Raw genomic sequence first — 18,112 nt, 5'->3', positions numbered from 1 at the left:
TTTTTGTAAGAAAAATATCCATATTCAAAACGTAATAATCACTTTAATCTAGCTTGCGCCAGCAGTTCTACACAGAAGCAGTTCCAGGGTGATGACGTATGAGGTCAGCTTTGCGCATGCGCCGCTCAGAAGTGACGAACGCGGAAGCGCAGGGGAGAGATCAAAACAAAACAACGGTCACTTATTAGAAGTACAAAACGAGGATTTGTAAAGAAGAATGTCTGAGGATTTCGATATAAGCCAAGAGGAGACTGGTTTTCCTTTGCTAAAGTAAGGAAACTGCTTACTTTGCTCCTGTTAACAAACGTTGGTTTTCACGAGACTCGCCGGCGCATGCGCAACGCTGAAGTCATACGTCATCCGCCCGGAGCTGCTTCTGTGTAGGACTGTTAACGCAAGCTACATTAAAGTGATTATTATGTTTTGAAAATTGATATTTTTCTTACAAAAACGCATTGATTCGCTACAGGAGGCCTTTGTTCACCCCCCGGAGCCGTGTGAGACACTTTTTTTATGGATGGGTGCTTTTTATTTAACTTCTTTTGGACTGATGCCTGCAACACCTGCTGAGTGGCATTAAACAGCTTGAAAGTTCAAAGACAATTTTTTATATAACTCCGACTGGATTGAAAGAAGAAAGTCATATACACCTAGGATGACTTGAGGGTGAGTAATTTATGGGCTAATTTTCATTTTTGGGTGAACTAACCCTTTAAGCTGCTAATTTTCCTGTTTATCCCTGTAAAGCTGCTTTAAAACAATCTGTATTGTATAAAGCACTATATAAATAAAGGTGACTTGACTTGAATTTGCAGTTTAAAATTAAAAAGTCATACAGGTTTGAAATGACAAGAGGTGAGTAAATAATGACAAAATTGTCATTTTTGGGTGAACTGTCCCTTTAAGCGTAATGTCCATGTACCAAGCAATAGCCAATGGCTGTCACACAACATCATAAAGTAGTTTTTGCATTTTTACTTGGAAACTGGATGTATAGAAATACACACACAAAAAAAAAAAATTTATTTAGGATGATATGTATATAAAATCACTGAAAAAGCAAACACCAGCTATGCAGAGAGATAGGAATGGGCTCAAAGTTTATTTTAGTGGACTAGTGAGGGTACAAGATCAGCCTATGTAGCTAAATGATACTGGGTCAGGTCATGAATATTTTAGATGCTTTTTACCCTCATTTTAACCTATTGTTAATGGGTATTGCCAAGCAAAAATGTATTTGTTTCAAATAGTTTTTAGTTGTTGAAATCCGACAGGTTCATGATTTATGCATTTATTCAACATCTGAAGTATGAGTCTCCTTTGTAGTATTTGAACAGCACACTGTATGTGTGTGTATGACGTATGCAGTTCTTACCTGAGACTCATCGCCATTTGTTCATACCAAGACCAGACTGGAAATATGCAATAACAGGAAAAAATAGATAGGGAAGTTAAAAAATTTGATGACATTATCAGTGTAATATTCATTAAAGAAACTCATATTAGGGGCACCATTTAATTATTGTAGTAGTGTATTCAATCCTTAGGCAAAAGGTTAAAATGTTTGTGTGCATTTGCAGTAAACCCCATAAGTTGAGAAAACCTCTAAAAGGTATTAACACTAAGGGTTTTCTTAGCTAACTGTAAGTAGTTTGTTGCAATCAGCTGAGACAGTCTGACCTGATGTGGCCATGCTGTCTGAGGCTAGTTGGCATGTGCTGGAAAGATGGCGCCTGTGTGTTGGTCGGCATGCCGTTTGAGCGTCCCTTCATTGGCTTCCTGTCTTTTTTAGAATTCAGTTTAAGATTTTACTTATTGTTTTCAAAGCTCTTAATGGACAAGCCCCATCTTATATTTCTGATCTTATTTATTTGCATTCAACGCCGAAGTCTCTCAGATCCGCTAATAAAGCTCTATTACATGTCCCTCGGTCACGACTTAAATTAAAAGGAGACAGAGCCTTTGCAGTCGCTGCTCCACGTTTGTGGAATCAGTTGCCACCTGACATTAGGAGTGCTTCTTCTGTTTCTATTTTCAAGTCCAGACTTAAGACACATTTTTACTCTCTCGCCTTTCCGGGCTATTAATTGAATGTGAAACTGTTGTTATTGCCGATATTACAATTTTTTTTATTATTGTTTTTTAAATTTTATTTTATTTTAGAATTTACTGTGTTTTATTATTGGTTTTGTTCAGCACTTTGGTCAGTGTAATGCTGAATTTTAAATGTGCTCTATAAATAAAACTTACTTACTGTGCTATCAATACTGACAGAGTGGCTGTTAAGAGGTATTTCCACATAATAAAATCACATGGCTAATACTGTAAGTAGCTATTTATAGTTAGTTTTGTAATACAGTGTACAGATACACTACCAGATAGTTTGGGGTCAGTAAGAAAGTGGCAGTAAACACATTTATAATATTTATGTTTTAAATAAGCACTGTTCTTTTGACATTTCTATTCATCAAGGAATTCAGAAAAAAATGTGCCATATCACAGTTTGACCAAAAATATTATGCAGCATATTATGTAACTTTTTCCAGCATTGATAATTATCAGAAATGTTTCTTAAGCACCAAATCAGCATATTAGAATGATTTTTATATGATCATGTGATCCTGAATACTGGAGTCATGGCTGTTGAAATTCAAAATTGAAATTGTGAAGCTTTCCCATCACAAGAATACATTCCATTTTAAAATATATTAAAATGTTAAATTGGAGTAATATTTCATTCACATTATTACTGTTTTTACTTTATTTGATTAAATAAATACAGTCTTGGTGAGCATAAGAGTCTTCTTTAAAGGGCACCTATTATGCCTCTTTTTACTAAATGTAATATAAGTCTATATAAGCCTATTTTGAGTGGAAGCAGAAACATATGCCTACTGGTGCATGTATCTTTAAATGCAAATGAGCTCCTGCTCCCCACCCCCTTTTCCAGAATAGGGCTGTGCCTTTACAGCTCGTAACTGTCTGGTTTTGATAATCATGTCTATCTCCCTAAAATCATGCGTTTTAAAACTATGTCAGTTTAAACTTCTGATATACGGTTTTCACAACTTTCTGAAGCACACGCACAGAAAGCGGCTGTCACACGGCATGTGAGTATTAAACTAATATGTTCTCTTTCATGTCTTATTGCGCTTAAACTGTCAAAACACACAAGCTTATGTTAAAAACACACATGAGTTGCAAAAACACAGTCGTTATGTCTGTGAAGGTAAACAGCTGGGAAAGAAATCGCATTTTTATTTTAGATCTGTGTATTAGTGAAGTGAAGTGAAGTGACATGTGGCCAAGTATGGTTACCCATACTCGGAATTAGTGCTCTGCATTTAACCCATCCTAAGCACACACACACAGCAGTGAACACACACACACCGTGAACACGCACCCGGAGCAGTGGGCAGCCATTTATGCTGCGGCGCCCGGGGAGCAGTTGGGGGTTCGGTGCCTTGCTCAAGGGCACCTCAGTCGTGGTATTGAAGGTGGAAGAGAGCGCTGTACATTCACTCCCCCCACCTACAATTCCTGCCGGATCTGAGACTCGAACTCGCAACCTTTGGGTTACGAGTCCGACTCTCTAACCATTAGGCCATGACTTCCCCCTTTATTAAAGGGTTAGTTCACCCAAAAATGAATGTTCTGTCATTAATTACTCACCCTCATGTCGTTCCAAACCCGTGAGACCTTCATTCATCTTCGGAACACAAATTAAGATATTTTTGATGGAATCTGAGAGTTCTCTGACCCTCCATAGACAGCAATGATATTACCACGATCAACGCACAGAAACGTAGCAAGGGCATTGGTAAAATATTCAATATGACATCAGTGATTCAATCGTAATTTTACGAAGCTACAAGAATACTTTTTCTGCGCAAAGAAAACAATAACATATTTTATTCAGCAGTTCTTCTCCCGAGTTACCGTCTTTTTTTGGAGAATACCCCAGAGCATAATCAACGTATTGAGCGTTTTTTTATGTTCAGCATGCGCGCGCTGTCTACTGAACGTAATCAGCATTGTTTATGTTCAGTAGACAGCCGCGCATGCTGAATGTAAGCATGTGTGTGCGTGAGGGAGAGATGTCCTTATAAATAAGGTGAGGTGGCTTACGCCGACAGTACACACACACAGACATGCTAAAAATACTAACCCATGCTGCACTTGACCTTTCCATGCAACCTGCACAAGAGTATTTTTGATCCTCTGCAAAGGCATTAAAAAATCAGTCCACTTTTAGTCTTTATCCATCTGTGTATTAAATCAGTCCAATTCCCCAATGCAATATTTCAACTTTAATATATAACCTACAGCCCTGTCCACTCCACTATTGCCCTAGTTCACACCTGCTGTCACAACCCTGCCCCTCTGTTGCCATGGCAGCCGTGTGCTTGTGCTAAACCCTTTGATGGAGAGGTGGCAGCTCGGTGGGATTACTGTAACGCAGCAGGTTATTATAGTGATTATAGTGCCGTTACAATGCTCACAAAGGCCAGGGTCATCTGTCTGAATCTTCCAAGGGAAATCTAGTGGGAAATCGCTCTTGTGTTATGTCTATGAAACTGGACAAATTGCACAATCCTGCGTGTAGCCCTTTGGTAGATTAGCAGCTTGGGTTTTCTCTTTCTTGCTGGCTGTATAGACCTATAATTATCAGAACGCTAACAGCTAGGCCCGCGATGTAATTAACTCCCTTTGTCATTAAAACTGCAGCTTTGGCTTTCCTGATTTAGCATCGCTCGTTTGCCCTGTGATTTCACCCTGCTGTGATTAGAGCCAAAATGGATGACTTCACGAGTGTGTAGCATGTTAACCCAGCACTTTTTTGGGTCACTTATTATGAGACAATGCTACACTTGAATCTCATCTCCTTGTCACATTTTATACCAAAATTTAAAAAAAAAATTTGTTTGCATGAAGACAATTCTTTGAATAGATGAAGATACTTTATAACATATATGAAGAAGTTCATAACATATATAAAATCCCCATAGTAAAATCTGTACATATTGTACTTAATAAAATGTACATGTTATATATTGTCGCTATATACAGTATGTCAACAATGTATTTTATATATATATATGCATATGCAACTTTATTAAAACAACAAAGAACAAACAATCTGTATGTTTATGTGTTTTTGTAATACACTTTAAATACATGTCTATCTTTTATATTTACTTTTTATATTTACATATAATATCAACATGTATTGATGGGTTTTAGGGTGAATATACATGTACGTGATATATGTATATTCACATGATATGTCCAAAAATTTATACATAAACATACATATTTGTATAGACTAGATATATAGGCTATGCTAAAATATGGAAATGTTCCAGTTTCTTACTGGTTTCATCTAAGTTTTTACTTCATATGCCATATTTCATATATGGAAATATATATATTTAAGATACGTACGTATTTTACTTTGTGTATGGGCAACTAAATGTCTGTTTCTCACACAAAATGACAGACATTTATTGTCCCTTACTGGAGTTTGGAAGCTTCAGCCCTTTTTTATAGAAAAGAGCTATTAGCAGGGACTTTTTCCTTTCGTTTTTCCAAAGAAATAAAGTCTTGTGGGTTTAGAACAACTTGAGGATGAATAAATGATGACAGAATGTAAATTTTTGGTGGAACTATTACTTCAAGCTAAATATCTTAAATCTTATTCTGTAAAATATTCTGTTTTAATTTGGGGTCACTCTACCATCGACATAATTATTCATCCAAAAGAAGAGGGATCTGGTTTCTTAAAGGGGTCATATGACGTTGCTAAAAAGAACATTATTTTGTGTATTTGGTGTAATGCAATGTGTTTATGCGGTTTAAGGTTAAAAAAACACATTATTTTCCATATAATGTACATTATTGTTTCTCCTCTATGCCCCGCCTTTCTGAAATGCGTCGATTTTTACAAAGCTCATTGTTTGGCCAATCAGAGCAAGGTGTGCTCTGATTGGCCAGCTATCCAGTGCGTTGTGATTGGCCGAATGCCTCAGGCATGTGACGGAAATGTTATGCCCTTAACATACTGTGATGCCGTCTCCCAGCAGGACGAGACAAAACCAATAAAATCCATTAGAAACGAGCCATTTGTTTCATCCAGTGGGGACATAATTACTGATTATAATGACTTATGCTGTCTTTTTACGCGTTGCGTTGCGTATCGCGCTGCGTAAACATAAAACCATGTCTGCATTTGTGATCGGAGAAACAACAAACAACAAGCGCTACTCTACACTGCTCAAAATTCGTGTTTGAATCATCAGTGGCAAATTATTTAAATATAAAAAACGTACTTACAGGAATAAGCGCTACTCTACACTGCTCAAACTCGTGTTTGAATCATCAGTGGCAAATTATTTAAATATAAAAAACGTACTTACAGGCTGTGAGTCAGAAGCGCCAGACTGTCAAAACTGAAACAGCCTTTGTGCCACAGATGCATTGTACGCTACTGGTTCAGGAAACAGTCCTCATCCTCCATAAAATGCGCAGCACACAACAGTTCAAATGGGTTGAACTGTTCTGGAACAGTGTTGTAAATACAACTTAACTTATAAAGAATATCTCTTTGGATTTGAGACTTTAGTCTTTGCAACTGTACAGATCTTCTTTATGCACCAAGAGCTTGTAACACTCCAAAGAGAAAGGAAAAATTGAAATCGCATCATATGACCCCTTTAAAAATACTTAAACCTAAGAGGTCAAGAAGCAATCAAGTATGTAATCAATTATCCAGAGCTACGTAATAATGGCCTAGTGATGCATTTCCTTGTTTGCATACAGTAGATCGATTGTTCGGTATTGGAAGAGAGAACAATGCCGCACTGCCAGGACTTGCAGAAATGCTCCAAACACTAACATCTGCTCTCTTCTGTACCTGTAGTCCATAAACACACATTCCCACCATGTCAAGCACAGAAAACATATATCTTTCATTGATGGACAATTAACTCCTCTACTGCCATGGTGAACCGCTTGACCATTTAGATCTCCGTCTCGCTCATTTTCCAGATGCATAAATCTGTCAGCGGGTCGTTAAAAAAGACATACAGGCATGACAGCGAGGGTCTCCAGACAGGTGTCTCATTTCATAGCCTTCCTTATTTCTGCTATTAAATCAAATTGAGCCAGAGGGGTGAGGGACCACATGAAGGACAGAGCAGGAGGGAAGAATGTAGAGGATGAAGAGAAAAGAGTGTGAAGATTGGGACTATAAAACAGCTCAGGACCTATGCCAGCCCATCACAACCTATAGCGGATAATCCTGCATTATATATTATGTATCACATATATGTCTTTAATATCTGTAATTTATTTACTTGTTTGAAAATAATAACAGTTTGGCCAACTCTATAGCCAAATGTATTAGTTTTTCTAAAATTATATTTATGTTTGGTTCAAACCTTAAGTTTTGTTTTAACATAAATTTTCCCAAAGACAAAAACATTTAAGCAAAGTAAAAAGATTATTGTTATTGATCTTGTTCAAGCTGAGAATAAAATGCCCCATAAAACCAGTGTGTGTGTCTTTAGGGAGTGTCAGTACGTAGGCCATAAATTAAAGGAGGAGTGGAGAGGCGTAGAAATGTGTAGCAAAGTCTAGCCTCCTCATCGTCTCTATTTTCTTCAGTATGGTGGGAATCTCTCAGGCACAGCTTTTAGTCTAACAGCTTCATCTATCATTAATTTCTCTCACTCTTTCTCTCTGTCCTCTCTCTCCCACTCCCTCTCCTTCTGTCATGTATATTTGATAGCTGCACAGGAAGTGCAGTGTAATGGCATTTTCACACTGTTATGTGTGAACATACATGAAGTTAGGAGACGAGAGTAAAGAAGATAAGAGGGGAGGAAAGAAGAAAGGAAAAGGAAGTGGAGAGGTGAGAAAGAGGAAGGTATACTGATGTATAGCTAATTGTCAGTTTAGCAGTAAGCTTATTTATTCAGATTTCAGATGATGTATAAATCTCAACAACAACAAAAAAAATACCCTTATGACTGGTTTTGTGGTCCAGGGTCACATTTGTGTCTTCAGGACAGAGTGCCAACAATAAGGACAGAAGCTTTTCAGATCACCTGAGCAGCTTGCAGAAAGATGGGCAGAGTGTTGGCATTATAACTGAGTGTGCCTGAAATGGAGCAGAAATATCTTGGTTGTGTTGCAGTAACTGAGACTCCAGTGATGAACACTGAAATGTCAGCATGTTTAGGACTGTAGAAGTGGGTGATGGGATGCAGCATTTTCCCTGGGCCAGTGGGGTTGTTTTCCATTTACAGTCAATACTCTCCTTCTTTCTTTTGCCATTTCTCTCTCCATGTCTCCTTGTCCAGCTGTATCATGCTTGATTCATAATACCCACACATATGCTTCTATTCTGCATTTTAAACACGTTGCCAAGTGTGCCACTTCCCTAATGCTTTATTAATCCTCAAAGAATCATTCAGGCACTGTTCCACACACACTCCTTCTTCTCATTGTCATGTTATTGTCTGCTGGAATTGGTAAATCCCTCACTAGTGGGTGATGAGAGGTTGAGAAGCTGTCTGGTGATGAATTACACTGGTCATTAGATGAAGGTTAATAATGGCAAGTATCTGTGCAGGGAGATTTTGAAAGCCAGTGGTTTTCAAGGTTGTGCAGACGTTCCATAAAAGTTATTTGAAGGGTTCAGTGAGTCTGTGTGCTGTGGTTTACATAGTGTGACTGCAGTATTTAATGCAATTGAACAAGCCCAGATTTGCTGTGCTTGTTGGTAGGGCTAAACAATTTGGGCAAATTTTTTAATCATGTATCAGTATGGCTATAAAATAATAATAATAATAACAATAATAAATAACTAAATAATAATAGTAATTGTTATTTTTACCTAAATTATAAAATATAAATATTAAAGTGTTAAAGAAACATTTTATAATAATATATATATATATATATTTTTTAATTTTTGATTAATCGTGCAGCCCTATATATGGCCAGGTCATTATGTTGCTGATTCCTCAGTGGCTGCATCTTTTATATAGACCCTCTTGCATACCCTCCCCCACTAAGAGCATGCTCTCATTATTCCTCCACCTATGTGTGTGGTTGGATGTCTCATATTTTTCAGTGGATGTAGCGGTTTTCTACTGACAGCTGTGCAAGAGCAACAGCAGTTATCTGTTGATGAAGATGTTGAATTCTTTCATCTCTGTTGTGTTCATGCATGATTACACACTCCTGCTCTCCATAGGGCCTGAGCTCTCATTAATGATTTGTTCGCTCAGATCGGGGCACAAACCAACAGCCTCTGCATCTGTGCTAATTACTGTAGCAACTCTTCATCCTGGTAGAGATGCTATCTGCGGCTGTGTAAAGCCAGTAGTTTCTAATAAGAACATGAAGAACGCTTGAGAGAAAGACAAGTCAAACATCAAGTCATTTTTAATTTCTGAACTTCTTCCCATGCACACAATACACACAGTGACAAAAAGCTGCACGATTAAGTGAAATAAAACCGAAATCACGATATGGCTGAGTGCAATTTTAAATGGCAAAGACTGATTTATAAATACATGTGATCCGTGTTTCAGTGAGTGTGGCACTGTGTTCATTTACTCGCATGTAGCTCATCATCCAAGTTTCGAGCAGCAGTAAATGCTGTTGCATAAGAAATCATCCCTGCATCTGCTTTGAGTTTTGGTTCCTTGTGCATTTAGGATACAACATGCACCAACCATCGTCCCAAACTTGTAATTAGAAGCGCTTATAAACAGGCTGTAGTCAACAAACGAGAAGCTTTATAGGCTCCTTTTGCTGAGTTCACACTGCACGATTTTCAAAGTCATCGGATCACCATTGTTTTCACACTGCACGACTATCTGGGGTAGCATTCAGTTGCTGCTGCGTTCACATTGCACAATGGATCGGCGACAGGAGGTTACACATTGCATGACAACAGGAAGAATCGCCGACAACTCTGTCTGGTCCGCAAACTACTTTTCATATAACTCCTCCCTGAACTTCCCACTGTCCTGTATCTTGCCCTCTCATTGGCAGTATGCCATCGCCAATGTATCTTTTAGTCAGAGCTCATTTCACACAGCAGGATTTTGAATCGCTGAGAGGTCCAGATGTTTAGCATGCTAAATGTTTCACGGGCGTCTGCAATTCTCTCAGATCGCGTCTTTGATAATTCACACGGCGTGATTGTCATTCATGTGAACGAGCACCGATTTGCCTCTGGTTTTAGGCATAGGCATTTGTTGGCGTTTTCGCGAAACCTGTCGGCGAGTGAAAATCGGGGTTAAAATCATGCAGTGTGAACTCGGCAAACGGTTTTTTCCCAAAATAAAAGCTCAATGGGTTCATTTTTAAACGTTAGGAAAATAAGCCATAATTAATATCATATTTTTCTTAAATACTAATTTTTAATAATAATAATAGTTATTATTGTTATTATATTTATAGTAATATTGATATATAATCACAATCATAATTTATGCAGAAAAATCGAAATTACAATTTTCCACAAATTGTAAGCCCTGTATCTGTTTTTACTGCTGTTCCGCTTGTCATAGTTTCTTCCACGACTAAGACACAAGACCAATTGCTGTTTTTGATACTGTGCATACAATGTGTAAATGATCTTATATTAGCCTCTGTGAATAGCCATTAATATTTGTGCTGGCTGTGATAATTTCATTTCTGAATAACCCATTATTGTTTCAATAAAGTCTGGATAGGCTGTGGAGGGAGTTTTGTGTTGTGTCCGAATGATTTTTCCTCAAAAGAGCAGGGAAATCTTTTTAATGTCTTCTAATGGAAATGAAATGTGTAAGTGTATGTAGCTCAGCTGTCTGTTGTAAGTGTTTTTCTGCCTGGCTTGGTTTCTTTACCCAGGGGCAGAGCAGCCTGTCTTTTGTCTTCACCACTGTAGTTCCTCTGACTGGAGGTGGGACGGCTCGTCATAGTCAACCATCTGTTGACAAAGAACAGCTTCTATCTGTTTGTCAGTCTGTCTCTCGGTCTGCCTGTCTGTTTGCCTGTTTATTGTCCAGAAATGCATGTGTCGAAGAGGAGGTCATCCGCTTCAAAATCAGTATGGCGAATGTCCATGTCTGGGAAACTTACACACTCATTGTCTAGTTTGAGGTTTGGGGTGGATTCACACATTATTCTCTGTTTGTTTGTGGGCAGGCGTGAGTTTATGTATGTCCAATGAGTCAAAATTCCAATTACATGCTTGTGTTGTCTAGCAGTGGATTTCTATGTTGGTTTCAAATAGCCTACTTTTTCAAAATCCTCTTTAATTACAGTAGAATAATATTTGTGAATTCTGTCAGGTTACCATTGTGATAGTTTACCTCATATACTGTGAGTATTGGGAAATTTTGTCACAAAATAATAATGTAAATGTAAATGGATGTTTCTTCTGGGCCATTTAATGCTTTGAATGTAATGTGTGATTTTTTTTTTTGTTGTTGAAGCTGGTGATTGTGTATTGAGTTTCCTCTTTGAAGCTAAGGGCTTATCGATCCGTTTCCCAATTATTAGTAGTTAACTTCATACAGCTGGCCATAATTCAGTCCGGTGCTCACACAAAGAACAGCACTTTACTGTGGAGAAGAGCAGGAGGACACATCCGAAATGATATCATTGCTCACTGTGTGTTATTGCATTTACAAATTATAAAGTGGGGAAATTTAGTAAAGTAAAAAGTAAAAAATCTGCTTAGTCTGAAAACCTTTCATACTTCATTTGTATTTTCTTTGTAAGTGATTATTTAATTCTGTAATATTATGTGAGAAATGTTGTTGGGTCATTCTATTAAACATGTGCCTTGTCCAATCTGATGGCGAGATCATCTTTGAAGTATAATTGTTGTAAGGTTTTAAACATTTCCTTATAGTTATGCATGTGTTTTAAGTGTAAATAAATTGCCTTGTGTAATTTCAGCTTAATTGAAAATAATGTCAGAATATAATGTACACTTAAAGAAATTGGTGTAGAATTTAACAGTGCTATCTCACAACCAATTCTTACGTATTTTATGAGGTGGCTAATTTGTAAGAATTTGTACGACTTCACTCGTATACGATTTTGTTTGAGGTTTAGGGGTGGGGTTCGGGATGGTCATTTGCATGAATTCCTACGAATTTGGCACCTCGTAAAATACACTGAAAAAAATGATACTTTTTCAGTAAATACATTTTTTTTTACAAAAAAAATGTTTTTTGCTACATTTAAAAAAAAAAAACATGTTGAAAGTTAGTCAAATAAATTTATTTAAATGTAGCCAATTTATTTTAGCTACATTTAAATCAACAAATTTAGTTGACTAACTTTCAGCAAAAATTGTTTATTTAAATGTAGCTAAAATAAATTGATTGCAACCACTTACCTTAAAAAAATTTAGTAAATTTAATGAATAATTTTTTTCAGTGTACGTACGATTTTTCACAAAACGTACAAATTCATATGAGTGAGGTCGTACAAATTCATGCGAATCAGCCACCTAGTAAAATATGTACGAATTGCCATGAAATCGGGTTGAATTTACTTTCAACAATTAAACAATTTTCACCCAGAAATTGCAAGTACATTTCATAAATAATTACAAAGAAGTGGCAAGTGAAGTAACACATTGAATGAAACATGACATTTTGAAGTAGAAAAGACCCTAATGACAAACATAACAAAACAACAGTTTGGTAATGGTAAAACAATATAGACTTTTTACAGTTTTTTAAGTCACATTATGACAGATTTTTTTATATAAATCTTTTTGATTTTTAAAATGATTTATTTTAACAGGATTGATATTGTAATACTATGATCCTGTAAAAATCACCCAGTTGTTTTTTGGGGAAGACTGTGCTTGTGTCTTTTTATACTTTTTCCTTTATACATCCTACTTTTTAATGTGCTCTGAGGGTATCAGTTTGGCCTTTACTTCACTGCTTTGGAATAATAAAAGGCTAAACGACACTTTTTAGGCTTGAATCAGACTTTTGTGCACAAAGACATGTCTAAGCTTTGTGTGTGGGCATCTGTGAGTGTTTAGAAATGAAAAGCCACCCACAGGTCATCCTGAAAGTCATACATTTCAACAGTGAATGACTACATGAAGATTTTGTGTTTTATTGATGTGTTTTATTGTTCTGTGGCTCTTACAAGCAACTGGAACATATAATAATCTGGGATTGTGCTGGTTTGTGTCTGACTGCTTTTGTGTGTGTTTTGCAGGGTTCTCGAGTGTGGGTGAATCATAAAGATCAGCTGGTCCCGTCTACAGTGAACTCCTGTGGAGATGGAACCCTGGTGCTTACCACCAACTACGGGGAGGTAAGACTCAGCAATCTGACATAAACACACACACATGCAAACACACAGATGTTGCCCTTTATGGCTGAATGGGTGCTGTGTGAGTCAGAGATTACGCTGGGTTGGTATTGTGCTCTGAATGTCATCATAACAGGGCTGAGGAGCTGTGTGTGTGTGTGCATATGCATGTTTGTGTGTGTATGTCTGCCATCTGCACATCTGAGGCTAAATCAATACATTCACCCTCCCATAAATGACCATGTGAAAGAGACTATATCATATAACCGACCATAATGCACTCCTCCATTCTACATGTTATCTACATACCATTATAAGGAAATAGTGTTGCTTTTGCATTAGCTTCACGCAATTAGAACATGCTAAGTTAAGTTTTTTAATTAGATAGATGTATATTTGATCTTTCTCTAAATATACTGGAAATTTCCAGCAAATTCTATTCTGTTAGATTAATCAAAAATGAGATTAATCACAATTCTTTACATGTTCAGCTTTATCTGCGTACACTGAAGTATACTCGCGCGATTTATAAAGATTGTAAAAAATCCATATGAATTGAGAAGTCTTCTGAAGAGACGTCTCTTTATTTGATGAACATTTAATTTAGACTTTTGTTCACATATAAACATTCATCAACACGCATGCATAGAGCATCAAATACAGTAAACAGAAGCTCTTTTTGATTTTTAAAATAATTCATACTTTTAAAGGGGGGAAAATCTGATGGTAAAAGAGTAAGTATCAACTGAATTTACTATATATATATTTACTGTATAGCATATCTCAACCACTTGATTGCTTGTTTCGTCAAAAAGCATAATCTATATTATCGCCCAGCTCTAATCTATTAAATGTTACTATGAGGCATGAAGACATTAAGATATTATACACATTACGATTTATTTTGAATATGCTTTGAAAAACAATGTGTATTGTCAAAAGTGCTAAACAAATGAATTTAACTTGACAATTTGATTTAAATCTACTTACTTCCTTGGCCTATAAATACCGCTACCGTACAAAGAATACAGGGTTAAATTTCTGTTATATTGTCATATCACTTTCACACAGGATTGCAAGTTAGTCCAGTTAAAGTTTTCATTTGCACTGAACACTGAAGAAAGACCTCTTAGGTTATGTGCATAGTTTATAATAGTTTTAATATGTGCCTCATTCTGTCATCTCCATATAGAAATAAAATAAGCAGCTCCTCTTTGTGAAATTAGTTAACCTGCCATGAATTGCATCAGGGACTGAAAGCAGTAGCCATCTTTTGAGATGGTCTCAATTCAGCATTCTTTAAAAGTTATCTTAATTTGTTGAATAAATACATCATAATTAATGCAAATCACTCTCAAACATCCAACAGTCAACAGAAATTTAATTAGTTTCTACAATTCTACTAACCTTTGTCAATGTTATGGAGTCTGTGCACCAAACTGTGTCTATCACATTTCTGTACAGTTCAGTGATCAGAACTGCCTCTGTTTTGAGGTTTAATTGTAATCAAATGGTTGTGTTAGCAGTTAAACTCCCACACAAGCACTCACAGTGCTGATAGAGGTAAGTAGTTTGTGATAGCTGTGGGTGTTGGAGCTGGCAGAGCTGTGATGTCAGGCTAATAATAACAGCTGTGCTGGCCTGGATTCTGCTCAGAAAGGGAGACTGCACAGCAGGGAAGGGTTATCTGTATGTACAGATGCATACAGGTAGCCTGTTTGCATTTGTGTTTTTGTCTACAAACATTTGTGTTTGTAGTGCATACTGTATATGTTCATTCATGTGCATGCTTGGTAGGGGTGGGCAATATGGCAAGAATATCCTATCACAGCTTTTTTCAGGCAAGATCACGATCCACAATTTCCTCACCATTCTTTTTCATGTTGGTTTTTAGACTATTTTGCAATACTAAGCAGTACAGGAAACTTAATTTCCATATTTAAAAAACATGGCCATACAAGGAAACAAAACATGAAAGAAAAAAAAGAATGAAAGACCACTGGGTTGATATGACCAGCGGTGGACTCTACTGAAGTCTTACATCTGTCATCTAGAATGACTCTTAAATGTGACGTTAAAGTGTAAATCACTAAAGGGGAATTCGCACTTGATATTGCAGCTACAAATGTGATTTAATTTTAGTGAGGTTTGAATTGACATGTCGCTGTTGGCAATGCAACAGATTTGAGCAAAGTGCTTGATTAACTTCATGCAAAGTGGCAGTGATGTCTACTAATGGAAGATCATGTGATCTGCTACAGTGGATGTTGCGTTTGAGACTGCAGTGACTTAATGCTTAATACTTTCTCCAATGCCAGTTTAGTATACAAACACAATGCAGTGATTTGTTAATTGATTTCACTAAAAAAGTGTAAAAAGTGTGGAACTGTGGCACAATCAACACAAATTTCTGCTTGATATATTAACATTAACTTTACCAAGTTTGGGGCAGAACTTCTGTTTGACCAACCAATGCCAAATGGAGGGAGTGTGGTAAAAAAACAATATTTTTGCAATTACAGTATGTTTGGTAATGCTAGTGGTGCAAAAGTTACAAATTTCAGCTTTAACGGAAAAAAAAAACACCAAAAAATGTTCTCACATGCTGTTTCAAACATGTATGCATTTCTTTATTCTGTGGAACACAAAATATATTTTTTGGGGGGAAAAAACCCCCACAATGACTTTCGTTATATGGGCATAAACAGTTGTAACATTCTTCAAAATATCTTCTTTTGTGTTTCACAGAAATGAATAAGTGATATTTTCCCCACCAATTATTTGAAATGGGCATCTGAATGAACAGAATCCCTAAAATGATTCAGACTTCCCAGTTCTACAGCTGAATCCAAGGTAATATGAAAATATGAAACCTCTCCTTTAGGTTTTATCTAAGTCTGCATTTCCCCTATATTTCCTGTATGCTGGTAACCTTGATGTTTCATGCTCTGAACACCAGAGAGCTTGTGCTGACATGAGAATATTCAGTAGCATTCTCTGCAGTAGTTCAAACCCTCCTCCATAAATCAATACACCTATCCAGCCTTCTGTTAGGTCTCAGGCAGACTTTCCAGGAAACTCCAGCAGCCTCCATATTGTCTTTCTGGAGGTCTTCTCACCCATTGTTTTGGCCCTAAGGTCTTGGTCCAAAAGGGTAGAAAAATTGTTTTGCATGTGTGAGGGATATGTTTTGAAATCGCAACCCTGTTGGAGAATGCTGAATTTTTTATGTGGATTTTAAGGCATGGTATAGTACAGGGCTGGATGCAAACTGACATCTCTCTCTTTTCCTCGCTTTATTTCTCTCTCTCGCTCTCGTTTCTGATTTGGTTAATAATTTAGTTAAGTATAGGAGTGACCCCATTCCTGCAGTGGTTCAGACCGAGTTACTGGGACAGTATGTGTGCTATGCATGCTTGTGTGGATTGTACATGTGAATTGAAACATTTTAAATATGTTCAAGAAAACACAACTAAGATATGCAAATGCAACCAAGATCAAAATTTAACGATATGCAACCTGCTACGTTTTTGCAACATTATGAAAACATAAAAAATGCTGCATAAAAACGAACATAATAAAAAACCTTGCATAATGCAAAATATATTAAAGGAATATTTCCCTCCAAAATTAAAATTTGCTGAAAACCTTCAGGCCATCCATGATGCAAATGAGTTTGTTTCTTCATTGGAACAGATTTGGAGAAATTTAGCATTACATCACTTGCTCACATATATGCAAGTGAATGATGCTGTCAGAGTCCAAACTGATAAAAACATCATAGTAACCCACAAGTAATTCACATGACTCCAGTCCCTCAGTTAACATTTTGTGAAGTAAAAAGATGTTTGTAAGAAAAAATTTCAAAAACTTGGCCAAAATATCAGTCCATAATCCATAATAATGTTTCCTCCATGAAAAGTGAAAAAGTCCATCCCCTGTTGTCCTCTCACATCAAAATCCACCAACTATATGTTGGCTATTTTCGCTTGTAAACAGTCCTTGATCTGTGCATATCTCTCTCCTGGTTCAGACAAAGCGACTTTTTTACTGGAGAAACCAATATTATGGATAGAGGACTCACATTTTAGGCAGAAGCAACAGTTTAAAGTTAAAAACATCTTAATGATTAATTTGATTATTACAAACATGTAGCTTTTCACTTTACAAGACAGAGTAGATGGACAGAGTATGGATGGAGTTGAGGATGGAGTTATTTGGATTACGTGTGGATTTTTATCAGCTGTTTGGACTCTCATTCTGATGGCACCCATTCACTGCAGAGGATTCATTGGTGAGCAAGTCATGTAATGCTAAATTTCTCCAAATCTGTTCTGATGAAGAAACCAACCCATTCACATTTTGAATGGCCTGAGGGTGAGTATATTTTCAGCAAACTGACATTTTTGGGTGAACTAGTCCTTTAAGGGAATAGTGTAAATGTGTTATCATAACCTTCTCATGACTTTAAAATGTTTTTGTAGTGTAGTTATGCTAGCAGGGTCCTTCTGACTTTGTCACAGGGCTATATTGTGTTGGTAGAGTTTGATTCCGTCATAGAAGGTTACATTGTCAGCCTTGTCCTTTCAGATTGAATTTGAGGATGTGAAAAAGGGCACATAATGTTAGCCTTGTCCTCTTAGGTTGAATAAGAATTTAAGTTAACATGTTTGCATATTTTGTCAGTAATTCTGGTGTGCTTTCCCATATTTCTCTGTACACTCTTAAAAATAAAGGTGCTTAAAAGGTTCTTCACAGC

The 18,112-nt window shown here is 36.8% G+C and overlaps 1 protein-coding gene across 1 annotated transcript in view; it reads left to right on the top strand.

The window, feature by feature from the left end:
* Positions 1–18,112, top strand: part of LOC107677542 (unconventional myosin-X-like) — a 50,709-nt gene that overhangs the window by 6,924 nt on the left and 25,673 nt on the right. Inside the window, exon 2 of the mRNA XM_016472469.1 lies at positions 13,258–13,356. Within this exon, the coding sequence (XP_016327955.1) occupies positions 13,258–13,356 (99 nt within the window). The remainder of the gene's footprint in view (positions 1–13,257; positions 13,357–18,112) is intronic.

Source organism: Sinocyclocheilus anshuiensis, unplaced genomic scaffold, assembly GCF_001515605.1.
Source record: "Sinocyclocheilus anshuiensis isolate Anshui unplaced genomic scaffold, SAMN03320099.WGS_v1.1 scaffold472, whole genome shotgun sequence".
NCBI classification, from domain to species: domain Eukaryota; kingdom Metazoa; phylum Chordata; class Actinopteri; order Cypriniformes; family Cyprinidae; genus Sinocyclocheilus; species Sinocyclocheilus anshuiensis.
The sequence above is the reverse complement of the archived record's forward strand: the minus strand, read 5'-3'. Positions and strand labels throughout refer to the sequence as shown.